The sequence below is a fragment of the Salarias fasciatus genome, chromosome 1, assembly GCF_902148845.1.
Source record: "Salarias fasciatus chromosome 1, fSalaFa1.1, whole genome shotgun sequence".
NCBI lineage: Eukaryota > Metazoa > Chordata > Actinopteri > Blenniiformes > Blenniidae > Salarias > Salarias fasciatus.
The window spans coordinates 17,390,773-17,418,179 of NC_043745.1; the positions used below are offsets into that span (position 1 = coordinate 17,390,773).

The window sequence follows — 27,407 nt, forward strand, 5'->3', positions numbered from 1 at the left end:
CGACTAAAATATTGTTTGTTTTCTTTGCTTTAGTTGAGTGCAGCGGAGGCCGCCTGAGGGATTTTCACAGTATGACATTTTATGGAAAGACTTTATGAATAAAAACCATCGAACTAATAACCACAATAAGGAAGCTTGTTGTTGGAATAATTGCATATTAGTCGTTTCTTTCCAAAACATTTGGTGAATTTAATTTCAATACACCATTCAGAAAAGTAAAAATCAGTTTTATACAGTAGTAAAATCTTTAGTCAGAGTTTTCTTGGCTATCATCAATGTCAGGACATCGTGAGGAGAGCAGGTTGCAGAGAGCAGCTGCTGGTTTCGTCTCAGCATCAGTGTGGTGACTGCTGATCCATCTCACAGCGACATTCCTCCATTTTCATTTTCAAGTCAACCATCAAGGGGTGATCGTCTCCGTGGGTGAGCTTCATGATGTTATAAGCCTTTGAAAACAGAAAATCCTAAATAATAAATGTACTTCCTCCTTCCCCAACAGCCTGTCAGACCAGGCCTTCAGTCACATGACTTCAGAGTCGCAGTCTGCCAGCATTTCACCCCTCGTACCTTTGAATGTGTCCAAAGCATCCTTGATGTTTTCCAGGTAATGCTGCAGCTTCCCTACTCGCATCAGCTGGACGCCATGGACCGGATGGGGGTCGGGGTAGTACTGTCTTTAAAGACAGGAACAGGGAAGAGGATAGATCGGTTTATTTCCCTGCTGTATTTATCACCGTTCAGACAAAAATATAAAAAAAAACTGATCACAGACAATTCATCAAGAAAATTTAGAAGAAAGTTCATGAAGTGGTTTGATTAAAAAAAAAAAAAAAAAAAAGCATACATTATTGAGCCTAATTGGAAATTATTTCTCTGCATTTAACCAATCTAATTCACAGCTAAGCTTAACTACACACTGGGAGCTTCCGTGCAACGTCCAGGGAGTCGACGGGGCTCATGGATTCGCCGTGGTAACCTGACGGTAGTGTGATTACAAGCTACAAACCCACAAACACAATTATGCTTTTATAACCTGAAGACTACAGCTAAAATAAAATAAATTAAAATTAAAATTGCAGAAATCGACGTGAGACAACAAAAATAAAACAAAAACTAAAAAAATACTTGAATAAAAATACAAAATGAAATAAAAAATAGGATTGAAGTAAAGTTAGTAAAACTAAGAAATCAAGAAAAAAATGTTAAAAACAAACAAATTACATAATTACAAAATAAAAACCCAAAACATGGATTCTTGGCTCCAACCAACTGTCTGTGATACAAAGACACTAATTCTAAGTTTCAAAAATCCTCCTCAGGATCCATTAAACCACTTCAGCCAAACCTTTATCAAACAACCTTAATAGTATGAAACCTTAGTAACTGTAGTCCTTTTCTTTGAAACACTGAAACACCAGTGAGCACCAGAAAACATGATGACATTCAGAGATAAGGCTGGTAAAATGAATGCCGACCTGCGCGCTCTCTCTTATGACTTTCATCAACTTCACTTCTACATGCGTGGATGGAGATGAGGTTTTGCTGGGGTTTGACAGAACTGTGCAGTCTGAGCCAAACCACTGACATTCACAGCATGGACTCCCAATAAAACCTGCTACGTTTGTGTCTGTCTGCGCAAGCATAAGTAGGTATGAGGTTTCTTCTTCGAGAAATAGAGACAGGAGAAAAACCTGGAAATATTCCACTTTGCTTAAGTACACATTATGCATGTCTCAGTGTTTGTGTATTTCAAAAAACTTGCTTCGCTGTCCACATTAATCACGCTTCACAGAGGCAGCCTGCAACATGCTGATCTGTTAATGTTCAGAGATATTCAAGAGAATTTCAGTTCATTTCAGAACAATTTGTCAAATATAATGACAAACCAACAATCTGTGTGATTAAGAGTTATAGCTGACAAAGAGTTAGTTGGTTTTATCCTTGTTTTATACTCTATATTCATGGACAGTACATATAACAGGTAAAGAAGAGGAAACAAGCATGATGGGTATTTCAATTTAAAAGCATCAGCTCGCCTAACATGAATGTTTGAAATGTGGAAAGAAACTGGAGAATCTGTAGACGCAAAAAAAAAAAAAAAAAAAAAAGGAAACCCACCAAATCACAAACCTCAAACCTGGAACTCACTGAGGAAGACTTTTGTGGGGAAAGGGGGGTAATCATCAGACATTATTAACTGAGGCTTTAGCAGATTGGCTCCTAATGACAGGTGAGTTTCAACCGTTCTTCATCAGTTATCAGACGTGGCGACTGAGGAGGAACAAACTCAAAGGAGCTGACAATGAAAGAAAATGTACATTGCAATTATTTATTCATTTTGAGTTTCATGTAGCCTGATTATTTCGAAGTCTAAATGTGTTTTAGATGGGAAACAAGGAGCAAACCTAAGACCAAAGGCTGTAGGTAGGTCTGCTCATCCATCTTCATTAACAGTAACACTCGCAGAAAGGCGGAACTGAGCGGGAAAACGCAGCAAAGCGCCATTTCTTTGGCGGAGGCGTTATTAGGTGGTCACGAACAGTGACACTGAGAAGACTATCAAGTGCAGGGCTCTCCATCAGAAGCTGAGTCAGCATATCCCCCAGAGACTGAAACACCTTACATAACTGCTTTAATATGAACGACAAACTTGGTTCAACGGTTTCAGTGCGAGTACAAGCGCAATAACAACCATGATTATTTTGGCCATATTAACCGTGATGTCAAATTTTCACATGGTTACATCTCTAGTGTGTGTGAGATTGTGTTTGTTTTTACTAAAGTCTTTCTATTCTTTTGTATTTTCACCACTGTAAAGCAACACTTCTCCACACAGCCTGACCAGCATTATGCAGACGCTGACACAAAGTCAGACACCACCACTGACTGAATCGCAGCAATCCCCCTGATACAACTGATATCACGGGATTCTCTGTTCTGATACAAGCACAAAAAACACAGACACATTGAAAGAAAAAAAAGCCACTCACGACAAACTGAATGCACTCACACACTTTGCCTGAATGGAACACAGATATTTACATCGCAGATACAGATATGTGAATTAATTTGCACCGTTACCCTTTAATAATGTTGACAAGTTTCATGCTCACATCAAAAACATGTCAATAACATTATGACACAATTGGATTAGTGCGGTTTACATGTGCCCATGCATGGAAATTGATGTGCATTGACGCTATAAAGCCCACATACTGTAAATGTTCGCAGACAGAGAAATGGGCCATTTCAGAGTCGTATAAAGATAAATACACACCAGGGACCTGAAGGAAACAGCTTTGTTGTTACCAAACACTGGAGTTCTCAAAACACTCATTTACCCGACTCCACTTTTCTTTATTCTTTTTTCTTCTCACCCCTCTCCTCTAATCTCTTATTCCCTTTCCCACTTCACATCTCCTCTCCTCTGCTCCAGCCCGTTTCTATTTGTGCTCTTTATCCTGCGAGCTGCAGGGATTAAAGTTGCCGATGTTGTTCGTCTGGTTTCCTTTTTCCTCCGCAGTTCTGCATTCACTCGTCTCCTCCACTTTACCTCAGCTCCCTTCTTTAATCTTCCCTCCATTTCCTGTTCTGCCCTCCTGTTCACTCATGCAAAGATGCTACTTTATTTTAAAGAACTGCGCAGTGACAAAGCACAAATACTTCTTCATTTTTTTGTTCTTGCGCCTCTCTCCTGACGAGAATTGAACAGAAATGAAAACACACACACACATAAACAACAGCAGTAACAAGGACAAAGATGTGGACAAACTGAATCTACCTCACCCTGTGTTCAAGGTATTTTCAGATTTCACAGAGTAAAGCAAGGAGGAGGAATCAATATGCAATTCAACTGAGTAAGGATAACAGACACTGCACTGCTTATAAACAAAGTACTGTTTTTAACTCTTTTTTTATCAATTGAAAACACAATTTTTGTAACAAATTAAATCAAAGTAATGAACATCTTTGGAAAAAGCTGCAGCAACGTGGTAACAGCTCATTTGTCCACAGCTTCAAGCTGAACTAAACTACCAACTGAGGAGCCTCATAATTACAGAGGTGGTCTCTGATCCTGTGGTTGGAATTCAATTATTAGATAGAGAGCTCAAACGCTAAACCAACATCACTCTGGCATGAATAATAACAAGTTACAATGTTTATTTAATTATCAAGCCAGTGATTCAGGCTGCCACAACATGTAAGCACGCACATCAACACCACACCAATTAAACCTCCTCGTTGCATATAGAACCACAAAGCAATTAAAATAATTTCATTACCGTCCTGTCCGCTGATTTGATTCTCAGGAGAATAAATTGATCAGAAATGCTCATCGGATGCAGCTAGTTAGAAAGCCACAGCAAGAGCAAGAGAGTGGGCAAGAAAGAGAAATGAATGGTAGTGAAAGAGTGTTGTATTTCCAGGCAAATGCAGTGGAACTAATGAGTCGCTTCTTCAGGAGGGGAATAAAAAATGAGCGGCCCGTTGTTTATGTGTGTGTGTGTGTGAGGAAAGCATGGATTATTTCCCCAACTAGAAAACTGTGCGGCGAGCTGTAAAACACAGAGGAAAGATTAACTCTGAGCACTCGGTTAAATTGTATTTTGTTAACTGTAAGAATCATTTTTGCTCCAGAAATTCAGAGTATGGTGCTGAGATAAATAATTTAACTGTTAGCCAGAACAAATTGATATATGAAAGAACATTTGGTGTGTGTGTGAGAGTGACATTAGGGTCATAAAGTAGTCATGAAAACAGAAGAGATGTTTCTGTCAGTGGGATGATCATCATCCAAAACACCACTTCCTTATTAAAAAAGCTAATTATGAACAAAACTTAAACACAAAGCACCAAATTCTATTAATTAATGCAGACAAAGCAATAAATCTTTTAGTTGTAAAAACGTCAAACAGCTTTGACTTTCCAATAAAAGCTTCTAGCAACTGTCAAAACTGAATTTACTGCCTACGGTGGAGCTGCTGACCGTATCTTTTATTCTAAAGGAGGTGTGGTGTTAGGTTGAAGATAATCACATGAGTTTCACTCTCAATTTATGAGGAATGGCAGATCTGCTTGACTGGAATTTATAAATACATATTTAATCTGGTCTGGTGAGGAAGAAGCTTTATTCAGTATGCGTGGGAAATGAATTTTATCAGTCACTTCACTGAAAAAAAAATTAATAATTCAGTTGAAGAGGGGACATACATCCTTTTCCAACGCCGCCTGAGCAAATCACACTTTCGTTACTGCTAATCTTTTCACCTTCACTCTGAGTGTGATTTAAAGATGGATCCTCATCAACAGCTCTACGTTCTTAGGTAGTTTTTTTCCCCCGATATAAACATCTGATTCACAGGTAATGAAATACATCAAACAAATGCCTCATATCCAGTCACAGTTTCTAAAGGCAGAGCACTCTCCATCAATGATCACCACTGTGATCTGCTTCATCATTAAATGAATCGAAGCTTAATTATCTGGTTTAGGACACCTTTGTTAACCCCGAGAGGGCACTGCTTGAATGAATTACAGAAAAAACAACAACAACAAAAAAACAGCTAAACTGGAGCACAGATCTTTTCTAAGTCAAAATAAACAAGACATTCATAAACACCTCCATCTCAATGTCTATTCGTGTATTGGATGTTGGATGTTCTGTAATTCACTGACCATTACCAGTTTGAGGCAAATGTGGAATGAAAAAGTAAGCTGCGCAGTCAATTGCTCAGTAAAGGGTTAAAGTAACAGCCCAACCTTTTTTTCTGGGAAGATTCAGGCAGCCTCAGGAGCCGCGAAGAAAGCAGAACAAAGAGACCATCACTCTCTAAAACTTCTCCGTCCTGCTTAAAGCTAATGACTGCTCAGCACATCATGGATCAATGGATACACAGAGGAACGCTCTCTTCTCACAGCCTAACAACTCAGGAGAGAACTGATCAAGTATTTCACAAGGAAAAGCTACAATTAAATAAATAACTTGTGGAAACAGATGGCAGCAGAAAATGTTCTACTTCAGCTGCTCATGTTGTTTCTGGGATAATTGTCATTTCAGGATGCACAGCTCTGGAGGGTCTATACTTTAGTATTTACATAATGCAGACTTTCCGATTACAGCAATAATTTGTAATGACTGGTAAATATATAACTAATGGCCTCTTTTCTCAACATGTCTCCTAATCCGGTCAGTGAACTGCCTGAAGTATTTTTGCCTTCAGTTGAAAGTGGAAGGAAGAACAGCGTGCTGCTCTAATGAAGTCGCTTTTTAAAAAAAAAAACAAAAAAAAACTTTTCATTTCCGGCGCAGACACCGTCCTGCTCACAGGCTGCTGAAGCAGTGATGTGCACCCTCAGTGACAAAGTCACTGCAGAAAACTTTTAGTAAAAGACATTTCTACTTCCAAATGTTAAAGGGCAGCAAATACTCCCAGATATCCACATCCCATAATTTCCCTGCAGAAATAAAGAACAGTGTGCCCAGAGAGCCGGTATGTTTTGTTATCTGTGTCGAACTTATCCATACATCCAAACTTGAAAATGAGCAAGTCCATAGAACTAAATTATGTGCAGCACAGAGGCGGAGAGCATTATTCAACAGCAAAACCCTCTTTATACGTGACAGACAGAGAAGAGATGAAGCCGAGGACCTGAGAGGGAGTGAGAGAAGAAAGGAGTGCTGAACGAAGAGCAGGACAGGAGGAAGAGGAAGATGGAGAGCTCCTGCAGCTATCTTTCTTCCCCGCCATCTGAAGATCCCCCGAGGAAGACAGCAGATGAATATGGAGTATCTTCCTCCCACTCTTTCTCTTACTTTCTTCTCCTGAATCGCTCCTCGCCTTCTTTTTCATTCTTCCCTTCACTGTTGTTCCCTCCTCCTCGCCATCTCCAAGCTCAGTGCATTTCATTTATCCGCTTTATATCACCTTCTTCACCGCGCCTCCACCTCCCCCTCCCCGCTGATCACATTCACCCCGCACCTTATTCCTCGTCCCTCATTTTTCATTTATTCCAACCTTTTCTCTGCTTTCTCCTTGAAACTCCAGCAACCATCCTTCACTGTGGTTTTGTCTGAGATACACGCCGCTCTGTGTCTGCTTACTTATTTATAGGATGTTGATGTTTCTCTCCTGCGGATATGTAGTTACCGTTGTGAGCTAAAGAGCAGAGTCGCGGCGCTGGAGTGCTGCCCTTCACACTAGATCAATTAGTCTCACACACACATACACACAAAAGCGCGTGGGCACAATGAGGAGGTTGAGCAACTGGAAGTCAACCATGGCGGAAAAAAGAAAGAAGAAGAGGTCAAAAAGCTAAGCGGCTTTTAATTATCAAATAACTGGCTTTCTAGCTTTTGTATTTATTTGAAATGTCTACATTTTTGTTTTTCCAATCCACTTAATTAGGCTACAAGAAAGAATAAATGAAGATGTTTAACATTTTTATGAAAACTCTTTGCTTTTCCCATTTTCTCAATTTTCTGCCTTTTCATGTTTTCATATATGCACTCACTCTTCGTGGCATCAAACACACTAACAGTATTCCTGAGTATTGTTGCTCTGTAGCCATTGGTGCAGCACAGCTTTCACCAAATCCATCAGCTTACTATTTACGAGTGCTTAGCTGAAAAGAAGACAATTTAAAAGTATGTTGTGACAATTTCTTTTGCATTCAGACATCATTTTTGTGTTTGTTGTGCGTTTCCTCTTATTTTGTGTTTTACAGTTCTCCACTACGTGTCTGCTGCTGCAGGACTGACTGCTGTGACGAGGGCGAAGTGGGAAGTTGTGGCCTTGTTGTGCATCGTCTAAATCTCTCTGAGATTTTCTGCCCTCAAAAAAAAAATAACAACACAGGGATCAATATAAAGGAACATGGGATGAAGTCTGAAGGACATGTGAAGACCATGAAAGCATCTGGACTGAATATTGAGCTCAAACCTTTGAAGCCATAATCTGTATTTGTGAAGTTATGTAATCCCGTCCCAAATGAGGGAGCTGCACTTCAGATGCACTCTGAGTGAATTAATGCCGTCTTCTCTCTCACAGACACAAACCAGCAGATCTGGGCACATTTCCAGACATAAACAGAAAGGAAGGGTTTTTTTTTTTCATCTTCAAAACATTTTAGGAAGAAAGTACGATCAAAGCTGTTCTTAAATTTGGTGTTTTGTCAAATTGCACATTTATGAACTCAGTGCAGTGTAAAGTTTATAAAGACATACTGGAATTAGGAAATGACACCCATAACAAAACCATAAGTGTGACAAGTCTACAGTTTGAATATCAGGATGCATCTTTCATCCCTTTTCATTGGCTCCAGATCGCAAAATCTTTCTACTGTGAAAATACAGGAAGTCCGGTGTTCAGTCAGACATTCATCCCGGTGAAGTAACTGCATTGTTCAAGTTTAAAGTCGTTGGGTGAGTTTTAGTACTGATGTGATTTGCAGTCCCGCTTTACTTATGTTTTAAAAGATTTGTTTGAGAATCGCTTTGTTCAGTCTGCAAACGATTTAACTTCCTCAGAAAATTGCTCCCTGCTCGTGGTGGAAACAGGTTTAAGGTCTTGGTTTGCACGTCAGCCACAGGTTTGTCCCTGAGTACTCCGGGAGTTTATCACAATCCAAAGATCTGCTTTTTATTTACCAGGCCAAAACGTCCCTCTCTTGTACCACAGTAATGGATTAATGTTTAGTGAGTACTCTGCCTTTGGCCCTGTTCAGACTGGAATGTTCTGCCTTGTCCCCCTGTAGCCTGTATGAACCAGCTACAGATTAGAACAGTTTCCTTCTGAAAATCTTTCCCCGTGCCAAACACAAACTCAGAGCAGTTTACCTGTATCCTGGAAGTGTCTTCAGACTGTATTTCAGAGCCTCATCCCAGAGCTGTAGGTGGATCGCAGCATCTAAAGCCATGTCTGTGATTCTGAGCCTGTAGAGATTCTCATCAGGTACTCCGGCACCAGCAGCTGATAACAGATGAAGAGAGCTCTCCAACAGCGTCTTCCAATCTGAGAGGTGACTTAAGGAGAGAACTTCTGAAAATGTTTACTGGATGCACTAAAAATGTGATTAAAGCCTGACACTCCTGAGGGAAGTCTCATCCATTCATGACAATGACTTCGGATTTCTCAATACAGCTGAGTGCAAAGATATAAATAATCAAAGTTTGTCTATTTCCAGGCTCTCTGAGGTATCACCGTGAGATCGGTTAAGGATGAGATTAATGAACATGAAAGCACAACACCTAAATATTCCACTGCTCATGAGGGTCTTAATCGCTCCGTTAATTGTGCACTAAATTTTAATGACCGACAAGACCTGAAGTTGTGTTGCTTATGCTGCTTATTAGTGCATCAAGTTGTGACTGAAGATTTTAGTGATCTGAAATTTGTTATTTCAGACTAATTTATTCAGCAGATGCACTGTGCTGGTAATTTACCGTCTAATTGTTTTTTTATTGACATTGTGCATTTGTGTTTTTGAGACTGCCAATCAAAATGATCAGAAACATCATTCCAAACTAGGTTGGCATGATGTGTAAAATGCAACAAAAACAACGTGCAACAATTTGCAATGATCAAAAAACAAAAAAACAAAATTACAATCAAACATTAGATGTTGAAATGTGTAAATTTAACCATATATAACACGTTTTTAGTCATTCACAGTTTGATGGCAGTGACAAATCTCAAAAAAGTTGGAACATAAACAAAGAAAAGGTTAAAAAAACCGGTGATACATATTGACTGGAGCAACACTACCGCTTCACAGATGTTGAAGATTGATGATGCAAGATAATTAAGCTATGTTGAAAATGAATGAAATGAGCTTATGAATGGTTCTTACTGAATGACCTTGTGTTGCATTGTGTTTTCATACCACTGAACCCAATGCCACAAGGGTTTTGAAAAGGTATTGCTTTCTTTCTTTTTATTTTTTTGCAAATACTATTTTTTTCCGGGATATCAAACAACCCAGAATGGAAAAGCCAGTATGTCTATAATAACAAATTCAAAGTGTGAAATGAAAGAAAAGCCACAGATAATGAACACAAATGACCATCTGACAGTTGAGATAGAGCAGACGTGTCCAAACTATGGCCTGTGGACCAACTATGGTCCACGATCTGACTTCAGATCATAAATCAAATCTTTGGTGCCAGTGATAAAAATGGCAGAACCACAGATAGGAAGTGAGTGCAGAAAATTCACAATTTATATTTAGCCCTGCTCTGTATATTTTATTTCTATCTTTCCCACAGAGGAAACGCTCTGGAATAGGCTTGAAATAGACTCTTTAGTTTCTACTGGTGGTGACATTTAGAAGTAAAGGATCCTGGACTCTCCTTTCAGTTTGTCCAGTTTGGGCAGCGCCTCCTTCAGAAGACGCCACGCCGCTTCTTCACCTGCCAGCATGAGTTCATCCTGATCACAGAGCAGAGGAAACACGTGTTAACCATCCACACCAACGTCAACACTCTGAATACACAAAAACAAACATTGGTAACACTTTACTTGAAGCACCCCTGTATAACACATCATAAGTACATTATAGCACAGTATAGCTATAGTTATCGACACTCATAAATGATCACAATGCTTTATAACATCAGGACCTAACCCTAACCCTAACACTAACCCTATGCTGTATAGTGGGTTATATAGCATTGTGATCATTTAGGAGTGTTTATAACTACTTATAATGTGTTATACCGGGTGCTTCAAGTAAAGTGTTCCCTAAACATTATTTACTTTATATAGTAGAAGTCTGAGGAATGAACAGTGAGTCAAAAACAAAGAGATGTTAGTCAAATAGAAGGACAATTAGGATCAGAAACAGAAACAACAATTACAGTACTGCCTGCTTAGGAGGTGCTGAGGAAACAGAATGAAAGAATACAAAATAAAAATTAAACAAATGACTGACAGCTTGCTGAAAACTACCTGCAAAAGGTTGTTGTCGTTTTTAATTATCATCATTATTATTATTATTATTATGTAAATAGGAAATCAGGTCAGTTCATTTCTTGAACCAAGATCCATCTTTTACCACCAACTGGAAAATGTGCTCTTCCAGAAAAATAGGTTGTTTTTATTGAAAACACAACTCCAATTACTATGCTTTTGAAAATATAATTGAGCCAAAGTGTAGAACTAATCTCCAAGTATCTCAATAAAATATGACTAATTTCAGCTAACTCGGTTTTGGAAAAAGTCATATTTTTCACAGATGAGTTACAATTCTTTACTGTGTAAAGACAAAGAAATGGGATGTGAATAAAATATCATGAAAAGAACATTTTTTTGAACAAAGACATTCATTTCAAATATAGTCAGTATTTATATTTTAGAAGCACATTTCAAGCTGGATTTTCTGCAGTGTGGCACACGCACAGCAGATACAGAAGGAGAAAATAACTAAAACACAAACATCAAAATCGTGCCTCAAGTTTGATGTCAACAGTCATCTGTAGCCATGACGACTTCGGGTCGCAACCCGGCGCGCTGTCACATCATCAGCCGAAGATTAAAGGGAGCAGGAATGATGACGGTCGTGTGTGTGGGTGTGTGTGTGGGTGTGTGTGTGTGGGCTAACAAAGGTTGGCTGAACAAAATGAATACTATTGTCCCGCAGAATCAGCTGAGTGCTCACTCTCACCTTATCTCCCAAACACACAGAAGCACAAACAGATGCAGTGTTTGTCAGAGTTGCTGTGACGTGGTGGAGTCAGACCAAAGTGCCATCGAGTGACAGAGAGAACAAAAGCCATGAGGGAGAAGCGAGGGCAGAGAGAAGACGGGGCGGAGAGTGGGAGAGACAAAAAGTGACAAACTGAGACAGAGACGGTGAGGAAACACGGGGAAGGGAAGATGAACCGGATTGAGATGGATGGGAAATGGAAGTGCGGCTGAAAGACGAGATAATTTTTCTCATTTTTCAGTTGGTGGTCAGAGAGTGAGAGGGTGTGGAGACGTGGAGCGTGACGGAGTGACAGAAGAAAAAGAGGACTGCAGGAGATAAGACAGCATGTGAGAGAGAGTGAAGGAGGGGAACGGAGACGAGGACACCAAAGGCTACACCAAAACATGTTCTGCTCTGATACACTGTGTAAGCCCAGAGCGGCACTGCACAAGGTGTGTGAATGTGTGTGTGTGTTTAGGACAGAAAGAGCAAGCCAGAAAGTGAACGCATGAGTGTGTTTCAACTTCTGGGCATACTTTTAAAGCTCTAAAGAAAACAGCTTTATGCTTTAAGAAGAACATATAAAAATCATGCAGCTTTAAATACCAGGATGTGTTTCTCTGCCTAATTGCACGCTATATGGCTAAAACACTCATTATTGTCACCCATGAAATGAAAGTTGTCCTGAGCCAAAAACAATGTATTCAAACACTGAGGTGACACAGCCCGCAAACTGTATTGTAGCTTTGAGTTATTCACAGAAAATTACAATTTACCTGGTATTTATATCCTCCTGGCACATGCTGTACGTCATTAAAGCTACAGTTAAACACAGTGTTGAAGAATAATTTCATGGCAACACAGACAATGAAAGCATGTTGCTAGAATGTTACAAATGAAATACTGCCAGTGTCAGGTTGCTAATACTAATACATTCTCAAACACATTAACTAGATCACTAACTCAACCTTCGATCACATTCTGATGATGAAGTGCTTCGGTAAACATACCTGGCGAATTTGAGTTTTTTTGTTTTTTTTTTTAATTAAGCACCATTGAAGATGAGGAGGAAAGAAAGCAGATGTGAAGGTGGGAGTTTCATTTGTGTGAGACCGACCTTGTCATGAGTCTGGCATCGCCGGCACTGGCAGTTAAAGTGATATTGGTCCGCCAGCTGTTTCTGACGTTCTTCAGTCAGGGACAACGTCTCGATGTAGCTTATAGTCAGCTGCACACAGGAACAGCTCATTTTAATGGGAAAGCATTTATTATTTAAACTCTCTGATAGACTATGGCACATTTCATTTACTGCGATTTACATGCATCAAGAACAGAAAACGATTTTAAATACAAATACGGGGAGGGCGGAATAAAGCCATCCAGTAGGTGTAGCATGTGTGCCGTAGAGCAGATGGCACGGATGCATCTCATTACATACAGTCATAAGGGATCAGGAAGTATGAAATATCAGGAAAAACACTGCCAAGTTCAAATCTGTCATCCCACTTGTGCTGCTGTGATATTCACAGGTTTAAATAATCATTTAGCAATACTCTATATCTATCTGGATAGTTTATTTGTACTATAAAATTTACTCGATGGTAGGTATGGTTGGTTGTTTTAGATTACGTATCATGCGAACATGCCTCAGGCATGTGCTACTCCATCAATAACAGTGAATAAAGAATGTTCAATTAATATTGCTCATGAAGTATAGGAGCATGAAAACGGGCGCAGCCGACGACAGAAAGAGTCATATTGCTCATTGTTAATGCAGGAAAAAAAAAGTGCTGTGCAAGTGCATTTTCTTCCTCATACCTCCTCTTCAGCGCTGATATCCTGAACAGCTCTGAGCTGCAGCTTCGCTCCCTCAAACACCATCACACAGTTTGGCCTACAGTCATGGTTTAACAGAGATAAACTGAGAGAGAGAGAGAGAGCGAGAGAGAGAGAGAGAGAGAGAGGGAGCAAACAAAAAGGAGTGCAGCAGAGGGAGGGAGGAGGAGGGTGTTGGTGAAAAAGAAGAGAACAGACGCAGTAGAGAGGAGAAGGAGAGGTGAGAAGTAAAAAACAGACATGGCAGTGAAACAGAGACACAGGAATACGTCTGTCATTACCAGCTTTAAAATAAATGCTGGAAATTTCTGTGAGTTTTCCTAAATCATGAATCCTGATGAGCAGCATTACCTTTTATGAACAATATATGCATATGAACATTCTGAATATACAGAGAAGCATAAAGCAATAAAAAAAAGGCTTCATGAAATCATAACTTGAGTCTTTTTAAAGATGTAATAAGTGGATTGTGCTGATGAGCGACCAACTGCTTTATCTCCACCTGCTTTGGATTTTATTCACTCAGTCCAGCAATAACTGAAATGTTCATTTATGACAATGTGAGAGTGAAAAAGCCCACAGTAAGAGAAACTCGCTAGTTTAGTGTGTAGCTGAGCGACGCCGTGTGTAAGAGGCGTCATTACAGCACATCTGCGTAACACATCTGTCTTGTCTCTGATTGGCATGCATGGGGGTCGATGAAAAATCATGAATTACATAAAAACCAGCTCACAGTAATCGTGCAATACAACTCTTTTGCTTTTATTTTGAAGGTGACCGCTTTAGAAACTGAAAAAAACTAAATATATTCCTATTTATTAAGAGATACTATATTGATATTAAACTGAATCAGGCGCAGTTAAAAGCTCTCCTATAAGGAATAATCCTCGTTTTTAATGTGGCCCCTCAGGAAATAGCAATTGCCCACCACTCTGTCAGGGGGACGAATGTCATGTGGCGATACGATGACTCAGAATGATGCACGTTCACGACCGAGCGAGCTCCAAATAAACTAAACAATCAGGAGAAAAAGGGAAAAAAAACACAGTTACACAACACAAACACGGAGATGGTAATTCCCTGCACAGTACGAGAAAATGAGAACTCCGCTTCTGTCATAACAAATGTCACTCTTTATTTCCTTCTGTCAGTATTTCTGTCTCTCTCCCTCTCACATAAATAAATCTGGTAACTAGGAGTACACTGTTTCTGTCACAATTGTGTCATTTCCAAATTTATTTTAAATATAAATAATTTTCCCACTCACATGTCACTCAAGTGGGACATGTGACTTTTTTTTTTTTTGCTTTAGTTTTTACACATTTCCTCTCAAAGTCAAATATTTTCAATAGCTGAAGATTTATATAGCTCAAACTAAGTATACTATTTTCATGTCTTTGGGGAAACTCTTTTTCTTCCTGCACTGACCAGTCCTATTTCCTATTTTTGCGTTCAGCAGCCACATTACGGCGCTCCGGGGAGCTGATGGGGGTCGAACCTTCTAACTAATTTCAGGTCTGCTTCTTTTCAAACCTCGACCATCGCTGCTCATATTTCACTTTTTATTTTTTTTTATTTTTTTTTTTTTTTTGTGGGGTGGGGGTTAAACTCGAGAGGTTTTCCAGTATGGTGAGTTCAACACTGTTGACATCAAAAAAAGTGCTAGGTCTAGAGTTGTTCAGCGGGTGAAACCAATAGATAAAATACTTTTTAATGATTAATCACACACTACTGAAGCACAGGGCGCTATGATTATAAATAAGCAATATACATTGAAACATATAACCACTAAACATTGTGCAGTTCAGTATAAGCAATGACGAAAAGGAATTTGATGTACGACTGATTAGCTTCATCTCCGTTTAATGAAATGGAGAATTGTGCTTTTATGTGTTGCCTTACACTGTATGACCCGTGTGAATGAACCCAAAGACTGTGCCACGCCGCAAATGTGACTTTACCGTATTGTGAAGTTGGTGCATAACGTGCATCTTTCCCCGCGCTGAGTTCAATCATGCATGCTGATGTTGAATTTGAAGAAGATAAAAGGATTCTGTGACCTCCGTGACCCGTAAAAAGACATTTACTGTCACTGCACACATGGCTGAGAAAAAATACTGAAGAGGTTTGTCTCTATTTATGACCTCCACGATTACTGCTGCTCTCGTTTATCATATTCAGCAAAACAATGAGCACAAGAGATAAAAAGTGTGTGTGTGAGTGTGTGTGTGTGTGTGTGTGTGTGTGTGTGAAAAGCCATCGGTAACCCCCTGGCTTTGTTCTTCAGAGGCGAAGTTTCAGGTTGAATATCAACTAGACAACAAGCTTTCCAAAGCTCTTATCTGATGGAGAGGAGCTCATTAGAATACTAATTGCATTAATTAACGAAGCCACAGCTCACATTAGCAGTATCTGCACACACCAACTGAAACTAGCTGTTGCTGCATGAAGAGGTGGGTAAAATATCCCATCTGTGACAACAGACCACCTGTCTTGAAATTTATTTGATATTTAATTAAAGATGAAAGATGAATAATACCAACTCTCTGATATCAACATTTCAACTTCTTAGTTAACGACGGTTTAATGTTTGAACTCACTGTGTTGAGGTGGTTTGACACTGCAGTAGGACAGGAGCAACAAAATTCAATTAAATCTCATGAAAAGTGAGTCATGATTCTCACTTTTGTAGGAAATGATCGCAGGAAAGGAGAACTCCTCCGCCACACACTGTCGAATGTCTAATGGTTCAATCTGTGTACACTAGTTTAAAAAAAAAACTGAACTCCAACCAAACCGCCCTTAATGTGTCTCCCTTACTTTTGAATGAAATGAAATGTCAGCCACACATTGTTTGACAGTGTTTTTAAGGGCAATCACAGCTGCTGTACACTATAATAGCATACACTCAGCTTAGTATTAAAATGTTTGAATTGAAGGCACTTATTGTCTGTTGTTTCCTCTCTTTGTGGAGGAAGACGTTTGTTTCTCAGCTCCTCATGGGAACAGCTGAGTATCGCCATCAGCGTCGACCTGAGGACACTGTTCATTTCCATTCCCGACACGGCCATGTGACGCGAGATACAAACAACTTCCTTTTACTGCAATCTCTCCCAAACACCTTTGAATAGCGCACTACCTATAAACAACCTATCAGGTCTTTGTACTATGTTGTCAGGTAATCTCTTCTCCCACTTTTGTTTCAGAGCACCGCTGTGAAGATTTCACTGCGGCTCCACTCGGGTTTAAATTACACTGAGGTGATATGAAGAGCACGGCTCAGGTGGATTACAACAAGTGAACAAAGGTCTGCGTTATCAACTCGGCAGTGAATCATTCTGCTCCTGATGGGGCGCCCGAAGGAGTTTACATCATATTTTCAACATGCCAATTAGCGCTGAAACAGAGGAAGACGGGGAATGAAGCGGAGAGGGATGATAAAGTCTGACCTAATGAGAAACGGAGGCTCCGAAACACACCGAAGACGAGAAACGAGCAGAGCGAGCGAGACGGGATGCACAGAGGTGAAGCCTCAGCAGAGTAATCCCGCCTTCTCTTTAGAAAACCCTCTGGTTGCTAGGCAACCCAAAATATGAATAGGCAGGGGACCATCGTGCAAACGGCCCCATCATTTATGGATGAGTTACAACACAAATCAAGCACAGACACACACGGTTTGGCTGAGCTCTGGTAATGCCACTGTGACCATCTGACATCTCCAGCACCAGCCAGATAAACTGGCTGCGATACCTGCAGTGTGTTGTGTGTGTGTGTGTGTGTGTGTATGTGGTGTGTGTGTGTGTGTGTGTGTATGTGGCAACACTAACAACATGTACAACCACCGGCCAAATCCCACCAATTCACCCAGGACTCAAGACAGGGATTACAGAGCATGCCTCTTTGCTCAATGTGTGCAGTGTGTGTGTGTGTGTGTGTGTGTGTGTGTGTGTGTGTGTGTGTGTGTGTGTGTGTGTGTGTGTGTGTGTTGTATTCAGACAGCAATCACATCATCAATCACACATCAGTTGGAGCCAAACCCTGCGTCTCTCTTGTGCCTCCATCGTGCCCAAACATCTTTTAATATTCTGTCAACATTCATTTTGAAGTTTCAGCATCACAACAAAAATCAACTTCCTCTTTTCCTCCTTTTTTTCCTCTCTCGTACTTCAAAGAACTGTCAGGGAGCTGGCGCTGGGAGTGGGTACGGCTTTGAAAGTGAGCGGGCGAGGGATGGGTGGGGCTGGCAGGGGTGCGGTAACGGGGCAGGTAACTGCAGCCTGCATTTCAATTTGGTGGTATTTCTACTGAATGAGTAACAGAAAACGAACACGATCAAACATATATTATGAGGAAAATTGAATCTAATGAGGTTTTTCAAATATCTACACTCTTACCTCGGATAAAGCCCAACTCCAATCTCGTGCAGTTCTCCATCACTGATGGTGAAGCAATTGCATGTTATCTAAGAGAAGAATAAAGAAGAAGTGTAAACAAAAGAGAGCGAGAGTGATTGTTCGTGAAACCGCTTCGAGGAACTAACAATTGCTTTCAACACGCGTTATGAACATTTTTACATACCTATGGTACATGACATTCTGGAATTACTACTTAGCTGATCCCAGGCCAAAGAAAAGGACAAAAACTAAAACCTTCATAAAATCATAAACATGTCTGTTATATTTTCTATCAATAAGAAAAAAATAGGATCTTGCAGTAATCTTGTACAATGAAAAGATTCCTGTTTGGATATTAAATGTTGCTGAGTAAATGAGAGGATGTCATTGGAGCAGATGCAGAGAGAAGAAAGAAGAAATAAAAATGCAGTAATAATGCTGCAAAGAAACCACTTGACAAAAGATGATTAAGCTGGAGCCGCTGTTATGCTTGGCAACACTAAAGATACGAAATATTACTGTCATTAGAAACCCAAGAGAAACACAACATCTTCTTTACATTAAACATCCAGGGGTGTAAATGAATTTGGGGACAACAGCTGCCCCCAGCAGGGGGCTGGGCCTATTGTATTGATAGCGGTGGTATCTGCAATGGTTTGAGGAACTTTAACTTGAGCTCACTGCTGTAGAAAACGTCAAATAGAGAGAAAATATCCTGCAGAAATGGCTTTATCATATATCATTAGAGCGAATCTGTATCATGCCAGTTTATGAGTGACTCCCCAACATTGTCTGCAAATGTGGTTTAGAGGGAAAAATCAGGAATGTGACTGAACATTGGCTCTGGCTGTCATCTCACTTCCTCCTGCCGTATAAAAACAGGGATGAAAGATTTCCTGCATGAGCACTGACATTTTGAGCTGGTGACATTATTTGGAAACACAACCTTTGAAGTACTTTTGAATTAATCCAGAGGAGAATCATGGTATTACTGTTGCCCTGGAGGAGTGGTATTACCCCACCTCTTACTAAAAACCTCTGATCCCCAGTGAATGAAAGAGAAATCAGTTACCTGGTTTATAGAACGGATGAGGGAATAGAAATGTATGATAAAGGAGAAACATTTAATAAAGTCTTGAAATAAGCTAATAAAGAGATGAAAATGAACTCAATTAAGTGGGTAAAGAAGTGTGCTGGCGGTCAAGGGGTGTTTGTTAGGTGTGTGACTTTTCAGCAGTGGATCAGTCCATGAGGAACTGGAACTTTGATCACTTCGGTCTGCAGTCTGTGAGATACAGCGAGAGGCAGAGCTGTACAGAGAGCCAGGGTGGAATTTAAAGTCAATCTAAAGAAGACGTTTTCCGACCAAGACCAGAACCAGAACTCATCAAAATGACGTGATTCCATTCTGCAGGGTAATACACCCTGTCAGATTCAGGCCTTGCGGGAAATTAGTTTCTTTCTTTTCCTTTTGCTCAGCTCATTCGCCGCTCTTTGATAATGTGCCGCTCCACCTCTCTCTTCCACACAAATGGTTTTTACTCCGTCTCACACATGCAGCTCCTTGTTATTCAGTCACTCTCTGACACATTCATCATCTGAGCCATAAAGTCTGCATAACAGAGGCACCGACAGACACGTCACACCCAGCAGCCATATGTTGTGGATTATATCACGATAAACAGCGATCGTACAGTGAAGCCTTTTCATTTGATGAAGTCGATGAGGCTCTTAACAGAAGCACACAGATGAGCAACATGCCGACGGTTAAACACCGGTGTAGTGAGTGCCGTGTGGAAGGGTGTGAGCCTCGGGGGACGGTGGGACTGAGCCACCCTCTCTGTTTGACATCCCCCCTCACTCTGCTGAATTATTGTTCTTGAAAGGTAGGGTTAAACTGATCTCCGTCTCACAGCATTTGAGGCTACTTCACCAGCAGAAAGGAGCAAAAAAAAAATAAAAAAATTAATAACTATTTTAATGTCTGAGAATTGGAGAGCAACTAAATTTACTATATGAAGAGTGAAAGTATGTTATTAACACTAAGATCACAACCATTTGTTTGAGGCCAGACTTCGAGGTGAATTCACGGAAAGATTTTATTGTTCACAGCTGCTGGAATCCATACATGTGGAGTTCGAACGCCAAATCACACCTACACAAATCACAGGATACAGTTTCATCACCAATGAAACATTCGAATATACCAGGATAGGATTTGGAAGATACCAACATGAAATGTCACTCTCCTCCATCAGCTATTAATATATGATCTGCTTCCATCGCTCTTGCGTTGTTTTTAGACACATTCTAGAGTCTGTTTTTAATGGATGAAAAGCACTCTGGGTAACAACAGGTTGCCGTGAAGTGCTTTAAAAATAAACACTGACTGATTGACTGGTGGGTGGCTGCTAAAGTGAGTTTGTGAATGCCTTTCTCTTTGTAAATTCATGATAAATAAATACAATTCACAGGGAAAATTAAAAGTCAAATTTGATGAGTTGCATCAAGTGTAAATATGTGTTTGAGACCCTCACTGCTTTTACCTGATTAGGAAAGGTAGAGTTGGCGACAACAGGAAGACACAGAAAGATATTTAAACACAACAGTGTTTGGGAGCTCCGCTGGGTGTAAATCTCTCTCTGTCTCACTCTCATACAGACAAACCCGCACCATCTCGTTCTCTGGGGAAGAGAATCAATGTAGCAGAACATCCACATCTGCAGAGCCGCTTGGTGTGGATGCCTTTTGCATCCCAAACACACACACACACACACGCTCACATGAATCAACTGTATTTTTTATCAACATCCTCTCCTCTCTCCTGATGTAGAAGCAGCTACAGATGGTCACATCAGGCTCACAATGTGGAAAAAAATGCATCGTATTGTCATCCAACACTTAAACCAGCTCTGTTTCCTAGAGAAATATCTCTCCATATTGTTTTTTTTTATTAACTGCTTGCTAAAGTAGAGAAAAAGAACACAAGGCTCTGCTTGTAGTCCATGTCTTCATCAGACCAACGCAGTTTTTTTATTTAGCTGCTTTAAGCGCTCATTCTTGTTGTCAAGTGTGTCTGATCACAGTTTTATAAAGAAGAAAGAAGCGTTGATATTCAATTTCGTAAGAGTATTAAGTCAACATATTTCATTTAGTAAGCTCACTCCTTTATTGAACTGTCAACGGTTTGCAATAGTTTCGACATGGAAATCACTTTTATTGTCGGTACGAGCCAACTTGTAGACGTACTTGTGTTGTAGATGTATACAAAAGCTTTGCCTTTAATCACTTGAATAAGTTGCAAAGCAATTCTATTTAACCAACTGAAAACAATAAAACTATGCTTGACTGATTGATCAAGCAGTTATTGGAGTGGAGTTAATGTTTTTCAAAGTGAATAAGGAAACCCAGACATGCACAGGAGGAACATGCAAACTGTCACAGATTTAAAATGTGTGTAGGTTTGTCTCAACGCGCATCTCAGAGAATCCCAGAGTCTTATCAGAAAGTTTTGCAAAAAAAAAAAAAAAAAAAACTACAGAAGAAGAAATCTCTGCTCATAAGCCAAAACGCTGCTCTGTTGTTTGTTGACAAGTGATATAAAGTGTTGTTTTAAAATCATCTAGTTTGTCTGAAATGTGAGCCAGTACATCCACCAGAGAGCTATCTCTAAATATTTAATGAGGACTGAAGTGGAAGGAAAGTAAATGTGATCCACTGGTAAACAAATGATACCTGAATACAAACTGGAGTTGAAAATCAATGTTTTTCTTTTCTGCAACCATTTCATAACATGAGGATTTGCTGGGTTTCTTTCTTTCATTGTTTTTTTGTAAACAGGAGGAGGAATTGATTCAGCTCAAACTATCTGGTTCGAGCATCTCTACTATGAAATATCAGAAGTTGAGCTGGGAGGGAAAATCTAGGATGAACAAGAAGATTTGACAATAACATAAAAAGCCATCGGTTTTGACTGAATGCATCTGCAGAATTTAAAGTACAGTATTTACAATTGGATGCACATTAAAAACCGCTCTGTGAATTTATTCTGCAGGAAATGTTTCCTAGTTTATTGTACAGAGCAGCAGCTTTTATTATAAACCTCCACAGCAAGGCGGGCATCTCATCCATCAGTAACCATGGCGATGGCTGTTTCATCCCCATGATGAGATACAGTGAGAGCCTCCTACAGTTTACCTGTTTATTTATAACTGCCCCGTTAATGACGAGGAGCCCTTCACAGCCGCCAGTGTGGTTCACGCGAGGTGACACTCCCCTGAAGTGTTATTGAGGCGGCGCTCGTACGCCGGGGATGTTGCAGCGTCTGGAGAGCTCCATTCCAGGCGTCTCGATTCAATGAGCCACGGCCCACAAAATGACTTGAAAGGAGCTCTGTGGTAAATAACGGCAAGTTCTTTGAAGGGGATTACAGCCCCGATATGATTCAGATGTTTTCAAATCCACTGTGGAAAATTGTGCAATTATTGCATCTTTGTCAAAAATAATGAAATATACACTTGGCCTGTTTTTTGTTTGTTTGTTTGTTTGTTTTTCTTTTGGGGGAGGGGTTCAAGATTATGCAGAATGGCGTGTTAGAACACGCAGCCATTAATTTGTCTGCCCTTTTATTTTTCTGTAAGTCTCGCCAAAACTTCTGCTGATTAGAGCTGGATCTCAGAGAAACAACAAACGGAAGATGGTGGAACAGAGACAGGTGAGTGAGGAAAGGTTGTGGTGAGAGTTAGGTAGAAAATAACATCAAATATGTTGGACTCCCACCAAGGAAATAAAACCTGAATATGGTGGCAAATTTGGGACTCTGGGCTGTAGGTGCATTGCTAGAAAATGAAAGTCTGGGTCAAAGCTCGTCTAACGTTTTTCATCAGAACTTCCGGTAACACTTTACTTGAAGCACCCGGTATAACACATTATAAGTAGTTATAAACACTCATAAATGATCACAATGCTTTATAACCCACTATGCAGCATAGGGTTAGGGTTAGGGTTAGGTCCTGATGTTATAAAGCATTGTGATCATTTATGAGTGTTTGTAACTATAGTTATACAGAGCTATAATGTACTCATAATGTGTTATACAGGGGTGCCTCAAGTGTTTACCGAACTTCCCCTCTAAGAGTGTTTTAACAATAGTTCAAATGTACAAATTCTCTGATCATTTACAAAATATAAACTGAACTCATATCACTTCCATGATGGGAACCTACAAGATACATAAGTATAGACAGTGAGCAGATGTGTCCTCTTCGCTTTGCTTTTGCTCTTCTTTCTGCTCTTTTTAGATTCGCCTTCTTTTTCCATATCATAGAAAGCTGCAGCTCATCCACAACGTTGCAGCCAGAGTCCTCACCATCCACAAAGAAGGTGGAGCACGTCACACCCGGGCTTCAATCTCTGACACTCGCCGCCTTCTGGTCCACAAAGCTTGAAGGTTCAGCCCTAATACAATCTCAGATTAATTTGTACAGTATGAACCTCCAGACACCTGAGGTCCTCATGAAGAATTTTATGAAGTGTTCCCAGAGTCAGAAGCAAACAAGGTTGAAGCAGCTTTTAGCTCTGATGCTCCTCAGCTGGTGAACAAACTTCCTGAACACTGAGAGCTGAAGACACTCACTTTACTTAAATCAGTACTTAAAGCATTCAAAATTTACAAAGGGTTTTTATGAATAATACACTTATTTTGAAAACTGCTCTTTGAAATGAATTGCGAATCATTTTTTTGGTGATGAAATGATGCGCTTCCTCCACTCATGCTAATTTCTATGTTGAATGTGTGAAGTCCAGTCTGTTGTTTGCAACGGTAGCGAACAGAGTGACGACTCCCTGACCAGAGAATGTGGTATTTGTGGGGGGTTTGGGATTAATTGATATTAGCTTAATTTAAAATTTCTTTGCTATTATTCTACTGTTTTAATTGGCCTTTTTCTTTAATTGCTCTTTTGTTTCCTGCTGCCCTGTTTTGTTTCTATGATTTTAATGTAATTTTGTGCTTTCTTCTTGTGAAGCCCTTCGAATTGGCATGCGCACAAATGGTGCTATGAAAATAGATTGCCTTTCCTTCTATGTCCTTCATTTTATTTAACCAACTACTATTAATGCTTCTTCCACCTGACTTCCATTGCACGTGTTTTAATGCTGGATTTGAAATGACTGCTTTTTTTTTAAACTATCTTTTGTCCTCATTTTGTTTTTCATACTTTATTAGGTTTAAAGGTGTAATACAGGATTTGGATTTCCGGGTGGACTCACCTAATAATTGGTGGGTCCGTTTGTCAATCATTCTGACGAGCTGCTTTCGTAAGGCGGTTCTACGTGCTTGCGCCCAATAAGCTTCTCCCTTTTGCGCATGCGCATTCAGAGTGTTTATGTAGCCGGTGAGCTTCTGAGCTAGTACTTACCGATGGCGAGTCTGACATAATGAAACTGTAACTGTTTCGGAAAACATGCTTTATGTATGAGCGAGGCGATCGCAGAAACTGTAAACAGAGGAGATCGCTCTCGCACGCTTCTGCATTTCCTGGGAGAAGCAGGAGAGCCGGGCGGATGGTCTGGTGCATGCGCGTTGTTCAAAAAGTGAGTAACAGACGTTGGCTTCGTCTTTTCGAGAAAATCCTGTATTAGACCTTTAAATGCTATAAAAACATGACTTTATCATATATTCCTGTTTTTAATGTTAATGTGATCTCTTTATCTATCCATCCATTGTTAATAATTATTATTGAGCAAGTCTGATTTAGTATGAAACTCCACACAGAAGGCCTCCAGTCTCAAGCAAACCAGTGACGTCTACACATCATCGCTGAGAGGCGAGAGAACAAACCACAGTATCACCGTCTGGCCCACTCATGAAACTGAAGTGAAAACCAGAAGCTGTGTAAAGCATTTTCCCTGAACAGGTATCCTCACGAGAAACAAAGGTGATCAAAGATGCTGAAATTGTACTTAACTGAGGCTACAGTAAATATTCCAGACGGTAGGGGCAGATGAAAATTACTCCCTTGACAGTTTGCGAACTTTCATGAACTCCACCTCTCTAAATGTGTGGGTGGGGGTTTGGGGAGGTGAAGAGCGGCAGGTCCTGACATTTCATGCTGAAGGACTCGGATTGGTTTGCTTTTGTCTGTCATGTTGGTTCAAAAAACTAGAGAAGAGAGGGTTATGTCTTTAACTGTTGCTGGAATCTGTTCAGCTACTGTCATTCTGGGAAACTACAAAGGCCTTTAGTATGGAGACAGATCAAACCCAATTAAAAGCCACATCTGAATGTGTTCTGCATTATATGTGAGGGGGTGGGTTGCACTATTAACACTTTGATTAAGTATTTTATGACCCAATCGTGGGTTTTTCATCTCTCAATACGTCGTCAAACGAACAGAAATTCAAAGGATAGATGTAGAAAACATTATCAACATCACAGTCTTTCACTGTGATAATGCAGTCGTGTTGAAGCAGTAAAGATGTGGACACACCTGTCATTCAGCGTTTCATGCAGAGAGAAGAAAGAAAAAAGAACAACATACAAGGAATTATTTTTGGGATTAAATAAAAGAGTAAAGTGAATGAAGTTCATCAAAATGTTTCTATTTTAAACACTTTGCTTTGACAGCAATTTACACCTCACACCCGAAAATAACAGAATTAAAAAGTTAAAAAAAATAAATAATAAAAAGAAATAAAATCTTTATCAACAAACTGCAAGCATGACTGCACACTTGTCTCAATCAAGTCTAAAAGTCTGTTTTCACAGTGTGTTTGTTGGCCTGAGGAGTCTTGCTCTGTGCTGCACATCGACCGTGTCGCTGATTACGTGGTGTTAAGTTACTTGAAACTCAGGGAAGCATGATGTGGGAACTAATCTGAGAGGCAGTTAATTACGGGTGACCGAGGCTGGTGACTCCACTGAACTAAAACCTCTGGACTTCCATTCCTGAGACGGTGCTCATTAGCAACAGTTTCATCATAGAGTTTGAAGGCGTCTGAGGTGATGCTTCCAGAAACCTTAAGGCACTGGAATTATCCGGATGGATCGGCACTTGTATCTAAATGTAGGAGCAATTGGTCGACTCCCCGTTCTGAGCTTAAGTAGCCTCGTCGTAACGCGTGTTGCTATAGTGTGAAAGTCTTCATCTTTTTAATTTATCCTATTTGCCGGGTGTCAGTAACGCTGGCCAAATCTAATTAACAGAGAAAACATCATGGAGCGAAACAAAAATGCAGCTTTAATTAGTTTTCAAACCTGCACAACTTCAACTGACTGATCAGTGTTATTTAAAGAGCTGAAGACATAAAAACCTGATGAAAACTCTAAACGCAACCAAAAGAAGTGAAGCAAACAATTTTTTCACAGGAGTTTATTCCTTCTGAATGAGTAACTAGATGAACGCAGACTTGAAGCAAGTCTATAAAGCTTATTTGATCTGGACAGTGGCACGGCTGAAATGCAGGAGGCTCCCCTTAAAGTGGCTGAAGGTGTTGAGGATTTGACTGAAGTGAGCAGGATGGACAGCTTTAACGATAGGTATAGGAAGGACAGCTCGTCATAAAGGCAGACAAGGATTAGATGGGATGTAGAAGACATGATTACTACAGTGAGTATTCATCTTGTCACATTACAACCTCAAACATGAATGCAGTTCATTGGGATTTTAGATGATGGGCATGCTGCAAAATTTTAGAAGTGGAAGGAAAATGATACAGTTTTCACACTTTATTACAAATAAAAAACTGAAAACTGTGGAGTGAAAAGTATTGCCAAAATTTGAGATTCAATGCTTCTGCACAACACACTTGTGAAAACCACTTAAAATTTTCCTTGCACTTCAAAATTATGCTGCACCTTGTGTTGGTGTATTATCCAATAAATGGGGAGGGTGATAAAGGGCGAGGGTTAGCAGGGGTTATGAATGAGCTGATCGCATTTGTGTGAGGAAGGACGACACAAGAAATAATCAGGAAAGTATTACCCAAAGAAATGTTAACACAACTAATGCTTTCTAACGTAATTCACAAAACTTGTAGAAATCAAAATACAACATAATGAAAAGTTCTTCTTATGGGTTGTGTTATGTTCTCTGGTTATATGTTTGTTCCAGAAAAAAAACACATCAGAAAACACAGAATAGAGTCTTTGTTGTGTTGAGATGACCCTTCAAGAGCACCTCACTACTCTGTAAGCACCAGCTGAAACAAGGTGTGTGTGTGTGTGTGTGTGTGTGGTGTGTGTGTGTGTGTGTGTGGTGTGGTGTGTGTGTGTGCTGTGTGTGGTGTGTGTGTGTGTGTGTGTGTGTGTCAGATGTACTCTGACACCACAGGAAGAGAGCTGCTGTCAAAAGCTGCACGAAAATCCCCCCAATATTATTTTATAGCCTGAGGTCTGAGCTCAACCTGAGACACGGTTGAACCGTCTCCATGTCGACTCCGCCGCTGACCGGACAGCTGACAGTATAGTTTATGAGGTTATTATGACAGTGC

General features: G+C 40.1%; 1 protein-coding gene across 1 annotated transcript in view; it reads right to left on the reverse strand.

Annotated features, from left to right (window-relative positions):
* Positions 1-233: 233 nt before the first annotated feature.
* Positions 234-27,407, reverse strand: part of smyd3 (SET and MYND domain containing 3) — a 72,084-nt gene continuing 44,910 nt past the window's right edge. The window contains exons 6-12 of the mRNA XM_030099103.1: positions 17,916-17,983; positions 13,504-13,606; positions 12,803-12,913; positions 10,340-10,427; positions 8,837-9,011; positions 568-674; positions 234-448 (exon numbers count right to left, since the gene is read on the reverse strand). Of these exons, the coding sequence (XP_029954963.1) occupies positions 336-448; positions 568-674; positions 8,837-9,011; positions 10,340-10,427; positions 12,803-12,913; positions 13,504-13,606; positions 17,916-17,983 (765 nt within the window). The 3' untranslated portion in view covers positions 234-335. The remainder of the gene's footprint in view (positions 449-567; positions 675-8,836; positions 9,012-10,339; positions 10,428-12,802; positions 12,914-13,503; positions 13,607-17,915; positions 17,984-27,407) is intronic.